The sequence below is a fragment of the Gymnogyps californianus genome, chromosome 4 (genome assembly GCF_018139145.2).
Source record: "Gymnogyps californianus isolate 813 chromosome 4, ASM1813914v2, whole genome shotgun sequence".
Classification (NCBI taxonomy): Eukaryota; Metazoa; Chordata; class Aves; order Accipitriformes; family Cathartidae; genus Gymnogyps; species Gymnogyps californianus.
In genome coordinates this window covers 42,958,234-42,975,782 of record NC_059474.1, presented here as the reverse complement: position 1 = coordinate 42,975,782, position 17,549 = coordinate 42,958,234, and the positions used below count along the sequence as shown (strand labels likewise).

The 17,549-nt window shown below is 38.6% G+C and overlaps 1 protein-coding gene across 4 annotated transcripts in view; it reads left to right on the top strand.

Annotated features, from left to right (window-relative positions):
• The window catches only part of CLCN3 (chloride voltage-gated channel 3), a 72,894-nt gene that overhangs the window by 37,151 nt on the left and 18,194 nt on the right, over nucleotides 1-17,549 (top strand). For all 4 annotated transcript variants that reach the window (XM_050896010.1, XM_050896011.1, XM_050896012.1 and 1 more), the window contains 5 exons: nucleotides 5,921-6,078; nucleotides 8,442-8,541; nucleotides 10,804-10,991; nucleotides 11,675-11,797; nucleotides 13,155-13,361. In XM_050896010.1, the coding sequence (XP_050751967.1) occupies nucleotides 5,921-6,078; nucleotides 8,442-8,541; nucleotides 10,804-10,991; nucleotides 11,675-11,797; nucleotides 13,155-13,361 (776 nt within the window). The remainder of the gene's footprint in view (nucleotides 1-5,920; nucleotides 6,079-8,441; nucleotides 8,542-10,803; nucleotides 10,992-11,674; nucleotides 11,798-13,154; nucleotides 13,362-17,549) is intronic.

The window sequence follows — 17,549 nt, the reverse complement described above, 5'->3', positions numbered from 1 at the left end:
GGGGAGCAAGATCTCCTGTTTGGGTGGCAGTAATCTGTTAGATCAGCTCAGCCTCACTGTGTAAGTATGTCCTGAGAGATACGTCTCATGTCATAAAATGGAGTAAGCTGATACATAGTCAGTTTGAGACAGCAGTGTATTTTGTGCTGTGCGTTCAGAAGATGTATATCATTTGCTGTATAGCATATAGAAGGGGTCTTAAACTTTATCATAAAATTATGGTCCCGTTAACTCTGCTAGCCACCCTCTTGAGCCTGTTCATGTCTCAGTTCTGTACCTTATTTTCTATGGAGGCTGTAGCTACGTGGATTTGTTCTCTAGGTGATATTGGGTAATTGTTCAGATAATCACATCGTGGAGAACCACATAAAGATCTGTCGTGCACCATCTGATTACCCAGGATGCAGCATTTGTCTTAAATCTTGATGTTTCTCTTATTTTTATGAGAAAAGAAGGAACACTGCACACAAGAAAAGAGTCAGGAAGGATTGTTGAACAGTTGAGCATCAAGTATGTTGCAAAACCCCTTTCTTGTGTGAAACTATTTCGATAACTGTTAAGCACTAGCTCCCACATTTCTTTAACTCAAGCTGTTTTAAGTGTACTTTCAGTGGGATTTTTAAATCACAGAATGTGAAAACTGGAACCCACTGCCTCCCCGGAAGAGAGAATACCAAGAAGAAGTGAGAACCCAGGCCCATTGGCTCTTCATTTCTTCATACCAGGGACAGGATAGCAGGACCCTGAAGGTCTTTATGATCTACTGGGTTCCTTCACTGGGAACTTGTTCCGAGAGATCTGTGAAGTGAAAAATGCAACAGCATATGAATGTCGGCAACTCATGTTTTGATTTGTTAGTGTTTTAAAATGTTTTATCGTGAAAGTTTTTGAACTGTAACCTAGTGAATAGTCAGTAATGGCCTGCTCGTGTTTTAAAGGTATTAGTCCTTGCTGATGTGATCTTTTTCTTTTTAAATGAACCAGCTAAAAACTTCACAGGTATTTTTCTTTAAAAACCCACGACTTTCATCAGCTGCATGTTGACCAGGGTTGCTTTCAAATCTGAAAGAAATCTACTGAATCGCAAAAAGACAAGGGAGTATGGGATCATGACTAGAGGACATGAGGCAGCCTTTGAAAATGCTGTGCATGGCACCTGAAAAATACTGTGTGTAATCTACATAAATCAGCTTTTTGTCATGTTTATCACTGTTCCAACATCAATCAAGATTGAAGACTGCTTGTATGAGGCACATATATAGAATATGAAAGAAGAGATATTCCTTGCCTCAGGGGGGGACATAAGGCAAGGAGGAATTTGTAATGTATAAAACAACTTGTGTGAGTATAGCAAAATATTAGTTCTGTAATTTCTTTGTTCCTGCTTTACGTCAGGAGGGACTAGCTAAGCAAAGCAGGAGGTTGGATCAGTGTTGGGGGCTAATAGCCATTCATTATAACTTCATGTTCAGAGGGAAATGAAGGAGAGCAATATGGTAAGGACTGCTTTTTCTATCAGGCATAGTGTCCTCTCAAGCGATTTTGGATTATGGTTTTTTCATTCTCATTAAACAAACAAACAAACCCCCCACTTCTTCAGAGATGAGAGCTTTTTTGTGGTATTGGAATCTACTTCTCTTATTCCAGTTTTGTCCATGTAGCATTTTTGTTTGGTTTTGCTGTACCTGATTCTGGTCAGGTGTCCCAAAGTACAGTGTGTTACTGTTAACCTTAATGCTTATTACAGGTTTTTTCTTTCAACATGATGCAATACTCTTTATTAGTTTTGTGTTGGGTGGTGGTTTTGTTTTTTTTTTTTTTTAAACAACTTCACTTGAAGCAGTTCTTCAGCACTACCAGAGCTGTTTGCTGAGAAAGGATTGTGCTGAAGGCTTGGAATTACATGCATGGAAGGATAACAAAAGTCAGCTGCCTTCCTAGAAGGTAGTTCAGGCAAGACCTACAGTGTCTGAATCACCTGAAAGAGACAATCTCCTTTCTCTGAAGAAGCATGTTGCTTTTATTGTCTAGAAGCTTACTGTCTGCAAGCTAGCAGTCTGTGATTGCAGCAGCTCACTAGTTATGTGTTGAGAATACAGGATTGTTAAAGATGCTGTTGGAGAAGAGTGTGCTAATAAAGCGATGCCAGCTACCTTAGTTTTGCAAAGTATGGAAGGATTGCGTTGAATTTGTTTTGTAAGGATTCCTGTGAGTTGTATTGAGCCTCTGAGAGGATCAGTATATTACTATTTGCTTCCCTGTAGTAACATGGGTTAGTTTGGAATAACAGTAATAATAAAAGTTCTGCCTGCCACTTTTACCATCTGCTTCCCAGTCTAATAAAGCCTTAAGCAAACTGATACATAACAAAAAGGCGGCTTTACTTTCTTTACAGCTGCAGAATGGCTCAGGTTTGTACATATGGAAAATGGAGGTGTTCTCTTACCATAGCTAGAGGCTGTGCCTGTATACCTTGTGTGCTAAGTGCTTGTTGCGGTTTTTTAGACTAAGCCTGCTTGTATTTTGATGAAAAGCACTTGCATTGAGTTGTAGCCTGAGAAAGAGTCTTGAAACTTGAGGACTGGGGAAAAGGGGGAGGAAGGAAGGGGAAATACTTTCTAAACATTGGGAATGTCCAGAAGGCTACATTTGCTAAATGCTACAATTTATCAGGGTAATGATGATTTCCTGGTTGGAGGTTAGAATGTTGTGATGAAGAATCTGTATTACGGTAAGGACTTTAACAAAATTTATTGAGTTGAAAATAAATTTAATAACACTTCTATGAAACTGGCAATAAATTATGAGAATTTGCATGTGTTTATGCTGATGAGAATCATTATCGTCATAGCTGGAAGGAGCATCTTACTGTGTGAAATGCTAGAGAAGGAAGGGAAGAAAGGGAAGTGGAAGTTTGAAAAAGTGTTGAGTATTGGTAAAGGTATATTTCTCTAAATTCTCCTTTAGAATAGTTATATGCTACATAGATCATAATACTAGCTGGAGAATGTCCTCTCCCACTGCTGTCAGACTTATGTATCTTAAATACAAAGCATCAGATTTCGTACAATTGTCCTCTTCATGGTCCTCTATAGGGCAGTCTTTCTACCACACACTAATGCAGGGTATCACTGCTGCCTGTTTCTCACTTGGTACAAGATTATAGCTATTCAGCTGCATTAGGCGTTCACGGCAGCTCTTTATTCAACAAAACCACCTCTTCAGCTTCACCTCTTGTTCTGTGTCTCCTCCCCATCATAACATAATAATTTATTTGTAATGTTTACACCAGTAATTCCAGTACTGGTGTGCCAGCAAATGCTGGCAAAGTAGGAACCTGACACAGTTTCAGTGGGTTTTTTTGTTGTACCCAGGCAATGACCATTCTTTTGTAGTCTACTCCAAGTTCTGCTTGGGGTCTGGTGCAAGGAGTATGGTGCTGTATCTGATGGTTTCCCTGGAGAGAATTCCAATTCAGAACCTTGTGATATGCATAAAATCGTCTGTTGCTGTTTGTGATGCGTTTATAACTCTCAACTCTCCTTTGCCTTGTGTGGCATAGGATTGCATGCTCCTTATAGCTTGATATTGCTTCATATATAGCAGGGTATAAAACCAACTCCCCTGGGGCAAAGGCAAGCTTTTGTCCTACCGTGATCACTCAGGTTCAGGAAACTGCTTGATCACATTGTAACTTTGTAGGAGATTAATAATTAAACTCTGGCTGAATTTAATTTATGTCCCCTTGCTTTGCAGAGGAGGTTAATTTCATGTAAAAATAACATTTTCATAATATATTCTGTTATTCTTTTGATTTTGAGAGCTAAACCAATCATTACAGTGTGAATTTTGTTACTACCTCTTCCACAAGATCAGCTTGCCCTTTCAGCTAGCCAGGCATGTATCTTAGACTTCCTTTCTAGTTATGAGAATTGGAAATGGCAAGAGAATTGAACCCCTTGTCCTGAAGCAAGGTTTTCACAATCACCTCTATTAGCAAATCTGATTTAAATTGTTGTTGTTAGCCTTTTATTCATGGAAGCGTAGGTAATGCTTCTTTACATCTGCTTTAAGAGAGACTAGCAGCAGCTTTGGGAAGAGATTTACAGGGCTTAGCTATGGTGGATAGATGAGGGAGAATTTAATATGGCATGGACTGGGGAAAAAAACTGCATTAAGAAAGACAGCAGCCAGGCTAGCATGAGAGAATGGTATTGGCATTGTTGAGGAGTTGCCTCCTGCATTTGCATTCTCTTCTTTTACTTTAAGATTTAAAAAAAAAAAGTAATCTTTTTATAGAATTTTATAGAATTTTAAGCTTTTCTGTATGTAATGTGTATATGTAATGAATGGTAGTTTGTGTATCTTGACAATTTTAGATTGCATTTTGTCTTAATAGGAATTTTTGTATTATTTTCTTGTGTGTTGTCTTTCACCACTAAGAAAATGTCCAAATAAACACTGTGTTATATAGCAGGCCTAAACGAGACCTCTCAAGCAATAGATGGCTGAGGCACACCTTTGGGTCCGAGTATAATGCCAAGTGTCACACTGCTTCTGGTAGATCTCAGACTTCACAAATTTAAAGGGAAAAGGCACATTTTACCTATGTATAAATCTAATTGTCAGTTGGTGAGAGCTGGGGCTGGTGAACTCGGCATTTGTAGCATTTGGAAGTTTACAGGTCGGCCCTTTGAAGACCTTTTCTTTTTTTTTTTTGATAAGTTGGAAACTTCTGCTGACAACATCAAGAAGCTGAGCCTGCAATTAAAAAAAACTCAAAAAACCAACCAAACAAGAAAACCCAACTCAGAAAACACTCCACCTGCCTAATCATCCCAGATTATTGTGGTACGCCATATGCTGTTGGCCAAATTATTTTGTTCTTAGTCAAACGAGTGAGAGTAATCACTCTTTAAATCATTGTCTATATTAACCTCATTATTAATGTTCCCATTATAGCAATTACTGTTGCAGAAGCAGTTTGTGTTGGGTAGGCAAATGGTGGGCATGCTATATTTAGGCAGTCATCCAGCAGCAAATTATACTTGGGGTCTGTAAATATAAGGCTCAAAAAAGCCAAGATATTACAGAATTTATGACATTTGAAAGCTTAAAAAAATAAAACTTCCTTGATCACTTGTGAAGAGGAAAAAATTCTCAGTACTCCTCTTGCTCTTTTTATTCTGATCACTAAAAGATATACTGTTGGGGATGCTGCTATGCAAGCTGCTTGTGAAGGAACTAGCTAGTGATGAAAAATTAGTAGAAGACATTTTCTTTATACAGTGTTTCCAACTTTTCGTGACTGAGGGCTGTTCTGTGAGTTACCTGAAATAAATAAATAAAAATTTTAAAAAAAAGTATTTGCTTGGCTTTCTATTACTTTTTAGCTGCACTGATAATCTCTTGATAATGTATTTTAGATTTGGGTTAGACATGTAGAAGAGATTGGTAGTCAATGGTATGCCTATTTAAAAATAACTGTCAACTTATGGAAGTGCTGTGAACTTTATGTCTAATCATCTGGTTTTGTTTTCTTGCAGTCAGATTTTCCTCTGGTAGTTCATAAACTGAAATAAACTTCAAGTTAAATGTGTGTCAAAGCTGCTCATTTTTTCCACTTTGTTCTATTGAAGTTTCTCTGGAGTCTGCACACAAAACAGAACAACAATTTGACTAGTACATTCATATTTAACCAATGGAAATACAAAGTCACTAACGTGCAAATTTAACCTACAGATGACTGACAAAAAAATAGTGACATGCAACATTGAGAGACCTAAATGAAGTAAAATATGCATATTATGGGAAGTGTCTTAATTACTTGTTCAGAAATTTTATATGTTGTAGTGTTATGAACGTTAGAATACTTTGTTTATTGCAGAATTAATTCATTCCTGTCTTTCCTCTGCCACAGGAACTCATTATACAATGACAAATGGAGGAAGTATCAACAGTTCAACACATTTACTGGATCTTCTGGATGAACCAATTCCTGGAGTAGGAACATACGATGACTTCCATACCATTGACTGGGTTCGAGAGAAGTGCAAAGACAGAGAAAGACATAGACGGGTACTTGAGATATATAGCAATACTTGGAAAATATTTTTTGTTGGATGTAGGAATTAAGGTCTGATCTAGTAATGCATACAAATATGTGCATACTTTAAATTTGTAAGTAGTTACGTCAGCTAGAACGACTTGAATGCTATTTAAAAAGCACCATTTCATTGATACCTGCAGTCCTGCAACAGTATTATAACTTGGAAAGGAAACAGTAATTTAATAGAGTGGGAATAGTTCCCCGTCACCCAAATTACATTTTTACAGTATTGCCTTTTTTGCATGCTAGCATATTTAAAGCGATTTTCCAGTGTAGATATATTCGTAATAGAACAACAGTGCTTATGGTGGTACTTGTACAGAAAAGTGAGCACTGATGTATATTCCTTTTATACTCACACAAGTGTATCTGTGCTACTGCTGTGTAGTGTTGCAGTTGTTTGGATTATGGAAAGTGAAAGTTCTCGTATCTAAAACACTTATATCAGTGTATATATGCTTAACAAGAAAGTAGTCTCAATATGTATCGTAACTGTCCTTTCCACTCCCCATCATAACCTGGTTTTCTCCTCTTCTCTATTGATTTCTTCAGAAGATCTTCAAAGTTCAGGCCATTCACCTTTATCAGTGTGCTCTGCAACGAGTTCTTTCATGAAATGGACTCAAGTTGTATTAGTAACATGCTAGATACTGTCATTCATGTAATAGACTTGTTTAATAGCATTTTAGGAGGAAACAGGCTATTTCGAACCTTACTGCCAAACTTTTGGGATGCTTACATTAATAAATCTTAAAAACAGAACAGATTTGGAGTTGTGATTTCTCCTAAAATATTTTTAACTGATCAAAATAAATAGTTAAAAATGAATTGTAATTGTATGGAGGAGTCAGGGGAGAGGTTCCTTCACATACAACACTGTAGCGTTATTCTGCTTTCTTTGGAAACACCATTTTTAACTTTCTGGAAGCAAATGCAGGATGTGTATGCTGATTTACTTTGACATGGTTAAAAAAAATAGTCTTACGCTAGTTTAAAAAACAAAACATCCACAGTTGCATTATCTAGTGCTTTTTTAAGGAAAAGAGATCCTTGGATCTGAGAACACGTACCTTGTTTGAATGCTTTTAATGAAAAGTAAGAAGGTGTTTTCCATTTAATACTTTATTTCATAATTTGATATCTAAGCAGTAATTAACACAACGCCATCTTTACACTGCAGGTGTGTAGGTTAGTGTCTAGTGGATATGCCATTGGATAGAATGCTGGGCCTGACCAGATCCTGGCAAGGCAGATGACACCTGGAAATAGGTTATCTAGGGTGAAGTCTCACAGCTGTTACTCATTTTAATGTCTGAGACCAGAAAAGTCAGACAAGACAGTTCACAGTTTATAGTCACACAACTGCTGTGAAATTTATAAATATGCCCTGAATGATAGGAGCCTGTCTGGCCGTGTAATCAAAGATGTAGAAAGGAGGAGGAATGAGTACTAGTTCATGGTGGTTTTGAAAGACGTGCTGCTGTAGAAACAACTTTTTTTATTAAAAAAAAAAAGTTTAAGAATCTCACAAATGTAGAGGAAACTATAAAATATATTTATTTGCTTTAGGGGTGGTATATTTTTCTAGATTTCCTTGTATAGTATTGTGCTTTCTTGGTTTAGGGGTTTTTTTGCTGTTTGTTGCACATACTTTCTCCCTCCTTTTACAGTATGAAAAAATCATGAGAATAGGATCCAATTACATAATGAAGGTTTAATCATAAAACAAGTTATGCATAAATTTCAGCTAAGTGCTCAAAGTAAATAAGGCTAAAATAAGAATTACTATTTTTTCAGTACAGTAACTTTAGATGTCATTAGTAATAGTTGTCTAGAAGTATTATAGGGTAGTTATCCAGTTTTTGGTTTTATTTTTGTGTGGTTTTTAGTCTAAAGATAAAAGAAAGATGTTTGTATTTGAAATGGAAGTTCAGGAATTTGAATTGTATGGAATAGCTTATTAGTAGTACAGTAACAGTTTATTTGAGGTTCGACAAAAATAATTTAAGATTTAGGAGAGAAATAATTTTACAGTTACATGTTTTAGATGTGTATCATAGAAAGTATTCACTTATCCTAATAATGCATTTCCTGGGTTTTAGTTCTTTAAATTAAGCAAATTTACTTTCCTCTGTCAGTTGTTTGATGTCTGAATAACCAAGCTGATTTATCTATGTAAAGCACTAAATACAAGGAGAATGCTTGTAGTTTAAAGAGAGGGTATATTTGCCTGCAGCTTGCATCATGCAGTTTGTATGTCATACTTACTTTTTTTTCTCCTATTCATATTACAGAAACACATACAAGTATACATAACGATTTCTCTTTGCAGATTAACAGCAAGAAGAAAGAATCAGCATGGGAGATGACAAAAAGTTTGTACGATGCATGGTCAGGATGGCTAGTAGTCACACTGACTGGTTTGGCATCAGGTAAATTAAAAACCAGAGGATTTCTTTCTTACATTTGTCAGCAAGTATAGTTACTGTGCTTTTCATTTGTGTGTTATCCACCAACCTGGATAAGAGCTGGTTCAGACTACTACCGCAATTCCACGAGGGAAGGAAAAGGTTGACTATCTTGATTTACAGGCTTTAGCATTTTGAGGGGAGGGTTTACTAATCAAGTGGAAAACAAAATCCTCACTGAATTTAGTGAGAGTTTCTCAGAGTTATTGAACTTCCGCCTACTAAATTATCAGTGTTCTTTAATCCTGTGATCGAGGTTGGTGTTTTCCCTTTCTGTTAAATTTTGCTTTTTTGCTGTAGGATTTCTTGTGAAAGTGTATTAATTGATTGTGCTAGATGGTTTTTCTACTATGAATTTGTTCTGGTTGGGTTGGTTTTTTTTTTTTTGGTAGGAACTTATTGACCCCATTAGCTTATTCCATATGGACCAAAAAGTAGCTCTGGTATATTGTGTAGTTTTGGTAAACACACTTCCTTGTAAAGCATGTGTTTATACATGAGCAAAGTCTAGCTATATGTTTATGTCATACCTTTCTAGAGGTTGTTACACGAAAATATTAGCTTTACCGGGTAGAGTTTGTTGGCCTCTACTTCAACTCCATCTTTTCTTTTTAATGTATTTTAGCATGAGTTTTACAGCTAAAACCATCTGATAGTTGTGGCCCCACTGTTGTGCGGTGCTGTTTTCTATCAGCATAGTTTGGAGTGATCAAAATGTGCAGGAGTGAGAAGTCACAAACTTTGTGCCCAGTTTTTCCAAAAAAGTATTTCAAACAGAGATCTTCTATTAAATACTAGGAAAATTGGATTAGTTGCAGAGTATGGCTATGCCTGTTAAAAAGGCATGGTAACTGTATAATTACTACTTAGATATACACATAATCACTTTCACAAATCACATAAAATTAATATATATGCAAAGTTTGTAGCATGTTTATATACCTCTGAATGTACAAACTGGGAGTGTGTAATTGCTGGAAATTGCTTGTGATAATTTGGGTGGGAATGTGCAGTGTTGTGTTTCCACCCCCCAAGCTGCTATGTATATTAAAATTGCTTTACTATGTTTCTGAGCAACAAAGTGAGCAAATTCTGGCTACAAACATTCCTAGGTTTTTCAGTTTCAGTTGCTTTGTGTTGTATGTGTCTAGTGAATCTTAAATGGTACAACTTTGATTTCAGTCATGGGGAGATCTTATGGTTATGTATTTTAATTAATTTGGTTGAAATTTTGTTCTACTGAAATACTGCCTTTGACTTTGGTTGGCCCAGGATCTCAAACTGAGGCTCTGTCAAGATTAGGAAATATAAATTAGTAAATGCGAGGTAATTCTCTACTACCAACTTACACAAGTAAATTGTGGCTGTCTCTAGACACCTATTTCTAGTAGTGATTAATACCTTGAAAATAGTAAATTATAACTAACTAACAGTTGTACATGTTTACAAAAATATTGACTTTAGAAGTAGTTTTTCAGTATACTGCTGCCATGAAAAAGTATTTTGCTTTTGTAAAATAAAGGGGTTTTAAAAATATTTTTTTAAATCTTTTGAAGCAATTTCCTAAGTAATGCCTATTTTCTGAGGACTCTTCAACAAGTTTTCTGCACGTAGTTAGAACACAGAATCCCTCTTAAGCTTTGAGTTTGTGAGCTGCTTAGTATCTATACTGTTTGTTAGCTGCAGTAGGAATTTTACATGCTCACCATGTTACAGAATTAAATAATTTTGTATATGGATCACATGAATGTCATCAGGGTTTATTTGGTGTTTTATTTATGTTGTTCTAAAAGTGTTGTGGGCAAGGTAAGAATTATTTTCTCCAAATATGCTGTTCTGTACAAAACATAGTAGAATATTCATGAATTCTCTCAGGCAGGGCAAGGTAGTTTTGTCAGAAGGTCTGTTGTCTTTTTCATCACAAAAATGTATCAGTCCTCTTTTGATTCTTAACTCAGTTTCAGTGGACCGTTGGAGAACTGTGGCATAGGAAAAAAAAAATGCATTTAACTTGGGAAATATACAAGGTACTAGATTCTTCAGCAAATACTAATCTTACCATATTGCAAATAGGATATATTCCTGGAAATCAGTAATATTTTAAATGTCTGTTTCTTTAGGTTTTCTGTAATTTCAATTTACTTCAATTAATACCAGCACATTTCTCATTTTAGCTGTGTTATTGCTATTTGCCAGAATATTAATACAAAACTGTTTCTACAACAGGGGCGTTGGCAGGATTAATTGACATTGCTGCTGACTGGATGACTGACTTAAAGGAAGGCATTTGCCTTAGTGCTTTGTGGTTTAACCATGAACAGTGTTGTTGGGGTTCAAATGAGACCACGTTTGAAGAGAGGGATAAATGTCCGCAGTGGAAAACATGGGCAGAACTAATAATTGGGCAAGCAGAAGTAAGTATATACCCATTCTTTGATGGTCTTGCTCAACAGCTTGACTGAACATGGAAAGAAAATAATGGTCTTAAGGTTAGGGTACTAAACACAGATTTGGGTTGTACTGTCTGCTCAATTTTTCAGCATTTGAATTGATTAATAGGTTATAGTGTAATAAATGTGCATTTCATGCACTGCAGGGGGGCTTGGAGTGTTGCAGGTGTAAGGAAGTTATGAGGGTATAGAACTGTTAATAACACGAGAATTTCTATTCTTGATCATAGCTATACATAAAAAAATAAAGATGAAATTTATGGTGTTCTCCGATAACTAAGAATAGATTGGTTTTATTTTTTCTACCACAAAATTTTTTAAATAAAGAAGGTTTACTCAGTATTCAGTAGATTTTAGCAACTAATAGCTATTAAAAAAAATACCTGTGCTATGTTTATTTTTTCTTTTTAAGATGAAGTGTTGGAACACTTTCTACCTTGTATAAACCAGTCTTTGCTGATGTGCAGGTGTCATGACTTTATGCTTTTCAAAAAAACCTCTCTCTGTCTTGGCTTGGTAATAATTACTGTCCCTCAAAATGTGTGTATAAGTGTACCTGCAGCAAGAGTACTTCTGGGTTATTTTAAGTAGTGATTTTGCTCCTACATCAAATTTATATTCTGACTTTTTTTCGTTTTTGTTTTTAGGGTCCAGGTTCATACATAATGAACTACATAATGTACATTTTCTGGGCTTTGAGCTTTGCCTTCTTAGCAGTTTCTCTGGTGAAGGTATTTGCTCCCTATGCCTGTGGCTCGGGGATACCTGAGGTGAGGTCTAACTAATATATACATTATAGATGTTTCATATTAATGTGAAAATTCCTGCTGCCTTACAGGGTCAGGGGGAAGGCAAGAGGGAGTGCCCTGTGACTTTGAAGAAATACATTAATACAAGTATTCAAATTGAAATACTGTAATTGTGCTAATTGTTGCTGAGAAAAGTACCCCAAATTTCAGAGGACCTCCTGAGTTTGCAGATTTTGCTGCATGCTTCTGGCTGGACTACTTTTTAAGGAAGCATTTAGCTTAAGAGCGTAGACTTCTGAAGAGTGATTTCCAGACCTCCCCCCAATGCCCACCCTTTTTACGGTGATAGGAGAGCAGTGGTTCATTGACAGAATATGGGTCCTTCAATACAGCAATTGATCTTTTGTTGCACTGGCTTTAATTGCCTTAACTAGCACAAACCATCAGTCACAAAGTAAAATGTGTAATATCCTCAAAAACTCATTGTTTTTACAATTGCTGTCTGCTACTATACACAGAATGGGAGAGAAAAACCCAAAGTCAAAGTCTGGTCAGTCTCACTTCTCCAGTCATTCTGTAAATATTTCTTTATGTATGTGTGTTGTAGAAGTTGAAAGACAAATCCTGTCTCTGAATAAGCCTGGAGTAGTTCTGTGCCATTATTCCAGAAGAGATTTCATCCTAAATTGGTTTCCAAATCTAGCTAACGTTTACTTTCTAGACACAGCTGCCCAGTGTTTTGTGTACACCCTATTTATAGACATGTTGTCCTTTCCTGTGATAACTATATTATTTCCTATATATGGGCATATTTTCCAGGCTAATAATATGACACTGTTAGGCAAAGTAATACCTTAGGCAAGTGGCACATCTTTTCTAGTGGAAAAAGGCTGATCTTCTCCATCTTTATGTCAAGGAATCTACTGTTAAATTTTTATGTAGAGATGGTAAAACATTAGGAGAAAACGGAGAGGGGTAAAATTAGTGCAAATGTGATATTGCTACAATGGATGACCTTACGTATAGTTTTTGCAGGTTTATTTTCCCTTCGGGAGTTTTCTGACTTTCACTTGATAATTTACATCATAAACCAAAGAATGCAGTCTTAGAAGCTACTGCAGGTTAATTTTCTACTAAATGTAATTGATAATGTTGTTGTATGTTATTGTCCAGTGTTTTAGAGTAAGTTGCAAATGGAAAGCCTCTGGCAACCAAATGGACTCAGTGTGGCAATCTGAACAGTACATGTTTTAAAGTGTGATTAAAATCAGTCATTTGAAAAGGCTATTTTTGAAGTTATGCAGCTAAAATGATAAAATTAATTATTTTCTGAAGAAAGCAGAATGCAATAACAGATATTATTTTTTCTTTCTTCCAGATAAAAACTATTTTGAGTGGCTTCATCATCAGAGGTTACTTGGGGAAGTGGACTTTGATGATAAAAACAATTACTTTAGTCTTGGCTGTTGCATCAGGTTTGAGTTTAGGAAAAGAGGGTCCCTTGGTACATGTTGCCTGCTGCTGTGGGAATATTTTTTCCTACCTCTTTCCAAAGTACAGCACAAATGAAGCTAAAAAAAGAGAGGTAAGTTCTTGTAAAAGCATTTCTAGAATGTATTGAATATCCATGTATTTGCACTGATTTGTTTAAAAGACAACATTTGTTCTCTCGGGCAGTGTTTAGGCTTGGATTATCAATAGTTATTTATTGCGTTAAGAACAATGTATTATCCCTCACATTCTCCAAGGTAAATTGTTTCCTGTCAGAGTAAGTTTGCGTTTCTCCCACCTCAGAGATCATTTGATTTTACTTAAATTCTTTCTGTTCTTGGCTCTACGTTTTGGTCATTGATGAGTGTCTTCAGTTGTGAGGACAGCAGAGGACTTTTGAACCCGTGAACAAAGTATGCCCTGGAAACGGGTTGGTGACAACAGTGTTTCTGCTCTATTTCAGTTTGTTGTTGTTAGTGAGAATGTGGTGGGTTAGCCTTGGTGCCCACCAAGCTGCTCTCTCACCGCTCCTCCTCAGCAAGACAGCAGGAGGAAATAAGATGAAAGGTTCATAAGGACAGGGCAATCACTCACCAATTACCATCACAGGCAAAACAGGCTAGACTTGAGGAAGTTTATTGCCAATTAATAACAGAGTAGGATAGTGAGAAATAGAAACAAAACTAAAACCACCTTGCCCCCACTCTCCCTTCTTCGCAGGCGCAACTTCACTCCTGACTCTTCTATTCCAAAGTGGCACAAGGGGACGGGGAATGGGGGCTGCAGTCAGTTTGTAACACTTTGTCTCTGCCGCTCCTTCTTCCTCATGCCTTCCCCTGCTCCAGCGTGGGGCCCTACCCATGGGAGACTGTCCTTCACAAATTCCTTCAGCATGGGTCCTTTCCACAGGGTGCAGTCCTTCAGGAACGGACTGCCCCAGCTTGGATCCCCTACAGGCTGCAGTTCCTGCCAGAAAACCTGCTCCTGCGTGGGCTGCTCTCCACAGGCCATGGCTTCTGCCAGGAGCCTGCTCTGGTGTGGGCTCTCCATGGGCTGCAGCTTCCTTCAGGGCACATCTACCTGCTCTGGCTTGGGGTCCTCCACAGGCTGCAGGGTGGAGATCTGCTTTGCCATGGTCCTCCGTGGGCTGCAGGGGGACAACCTGTGTCACCATGGTCTTCACCACGGGCTGCAGGGGAATCTCTGCTCCGGCGCCTGGAGCACCTCCTCCCCCTCCTTCCTCACTGACCTTCGTGTCTGCAGGGCTGTTTCGCTCACATTTTTCTCACTCCTCTCTCTCACAGCTGCTGTGCAGTGTTTTTTACCCTTTCTTAAGTATCTTACCACGGAGGCACCACCAGCATCGCTGACAGGCTCAGCTTTGGGCAGTGGGCGGGTGTGTTCTGGAGCCGGCTGGAATTGGCTCTGTTGGACATGGGGGCAGCCTCTGCTGTCTTCTCATAGAAGCTACCTCTGCAGCCCCCCCGCTACCAAAACCTTGTCACGTAAACCCAATAGAGAGCACCATGCTAATGAAAGCAAGTATAGTCATAGAGAGTAGCAAGTTTTAACGTTCTTATTAATTCAATAAAATTTTCGTATCTTAAAATAAAAAGGGTGTCGTCCCAGCTGTGCTTCAGTTCTCAGGCTCAACTTCCGTACTTCTAGAGGGAGACTGCAGAACATGGGAAATTTGGGTTCACTTCCTATTTCAAAGCTGTGTATTCTTAAATCATTTAACTTACCTGTGGTTTAGCTGCAAAGAATAATGTAATAATTCTTTGAGTTTCTCTGTTTAATCTTCTACAGGTGTGTAAGGGCTACTACTTGGGGGGTCAGTGTTCTTGCAAGGAATTTGTCCAATATTTTTATAATTAGCACGCACTTTAATCATCCTCATATATTGAACATAATTCATCCATGATGCTGTAGGACCAGCTGCTGCTTCAGTTCCTCTTAATCTCCTGCTTAATCTCAGTTCACCTCAGATCTTTTTGCAAGTTTTTGCTTGAAGACTACTGTACTGGTTTCAGCTGGGATAGAGTTAATTTTCTTCTTAGTAGCTGGTACAGTGCTGTGTTTTGGATTTAGTGTGAGAATAATGTTGATAACACCCTGATGTTTTAGTTGTTGCTAAGTAGCACTTATCCGAAGTTAAGGACTTTTCAGTTTCCCATGTGCACCTGCTCACGGGCAGAGCAAGAAGCTAGGCGGGAGCATAGCCAGGACAGCTGACCCAAACTAGCCAAAGGGATATTCCATACCATAAAGCATCATGCTCAGTATGTAAACTGGGGGGAGTTGGCTGGGAGGGGCAGATCGCTGCTTGGGCATCAGTCAGTGGGTGGTGAGCAATGGCATTGTGCATCACTTGTCTTTTCTTGGGTTTTATTTCTCTTTTTTTTGTTGTTGTTGTTATATTCCTTTTCATTACTATTATTATTATATTTTATTATTATTGTTGTTATTATATTTTACTTTAGTTATTAAACTGTTCTTATCTCAACCCATGAGTTCTACTACTTCTTTTTCGATTCTCCTCCCCATCCCACTGGGAGCGGGGAGGAGTGAGCAAGTGGCTGCGTGGTGCTTAGTTGCTGGCTGGGGTTAAACCACGACAACTACTCAGGCAAATCTCCAGGAATGATAAAAAAAAGCTATGTAGTCTGTCATTGATTTATGTCCCTTGAATAATATTAGTGATTGATGGACTTCTCCACCACACATATCTGGAATGGAATGGAATAGAATAGAATAGAATATTTCAGTAGGAAGGGACCTACAACAATCATGTAGTCCAACTGCCTGACCAGTTCGGGGCTGATCAGAAGTTAAAGCATGTTGTTAAGGGTATTGTCCAAATGCCTCTTAAAACACTGATAGGCTTGGGGCATCGACCACCTCTCTAGGAAGCCTGTTCCAGTGTTTCACCACCCTCTCGGTAAACAAATGCTTCCTAATGTCCAGTCTAAACCTCCCCTGGTACAGCTTTGAACCATTCCCACGCATCCTGTATCACTGGATACCAAGGAGAAGAGATCAGCATCTCTCTCCCCACATCCCCTCCTCAGGAGGCTGTAGAGAGCAGTGAGGTTGCCCCTCAGACTCTTTTTCTCCAAACTAGATAAACCCAAAGTCCTTAGCCACTCCTCATAGGACATGCCTTCCAGCCCTTTCACCAGCTCTGTTGCCCTCCTTTGGATGTATTCAAGGACTTTCCCATCCTTCTTAAATTGTGGGGCCCAGAACTGCACACAGTATTCAAGGAGAGGCCGCACTAGTGGTGAATACAGTGGGATAATGTCGTGGTTTAACGCCAGCCGGCAGCTAAGCACCACGCAGCCGCTCGCTCGCTGCCCCCCCACCCCTGGGATGGGGGAGAGAATCAGGAAAAAAAACCTCGTGAGTTGAGATAAAGACAGTTTAATAGGACAGAAAGGAATGAAAAACAATGCTAATGATAATAATAATATGACAATAATAATACTAAAAGAATTAAACTATACAAAGCAAGTGGTGCACAATGCAATTGCTCACCACTCGTTGACCGATGCCCAGTTAGTTCCCGAGCCGCAATCCCCTCTCCCAGCCAGCTCCCCTAGTTTATATACTGGGCATGACGTCATATGGTATGGAATAGCCCTTTGGCCAGTTTGGGTCAGCTGTCCTGGCTGTGTCCCCTCCCAGCTTCTTGTGCCCCTCCAGCCTTCTTGCTGGCTGGGCATGAGAAGCTGAAAAATGCTTGACTTAGTATAAACACTACTTAGCAACAACTAAAACCATCAGTGTGTTATCAACATTCTTTTCCTACTAAATCCAAAACACAGCACTATACCAGCTACTAGGAAGAAAATTAACTCTGTCCTAGCCGAAACCAGGACAGATAATCACCTCTTTTGACCGGCTGGTTATACTGTGTTTGATGCACCCCAGGATGCGGTTTGCCCTCTTGGCTGCCAGGGCACACTGCTGACTCATACTGAGCCTGCTGTCGACCAGCACCCCCAGATCCCTTTCTGCAGGGCTGCTCTCCAGCCACTCCTCTCCCCATTTATACCTGTGGCCGGCATTACTCTGTCCTAGGTGCAGAATCCTGCATTTGGACTTGTTAAATTTCATCCCATTAATCATTGTTCAGTGCTCCAGTCTATCTAGATCCCTCTGCAAGGCCTCTTGTCCCTCAAGAGAGTCAACAGCACCGCCTGGTTTGGTATCATCAGCAAACTTGCTAATGGTGCATTCAACTACTGCCTCCAGATCCTTGATAAATATATTGAACAGA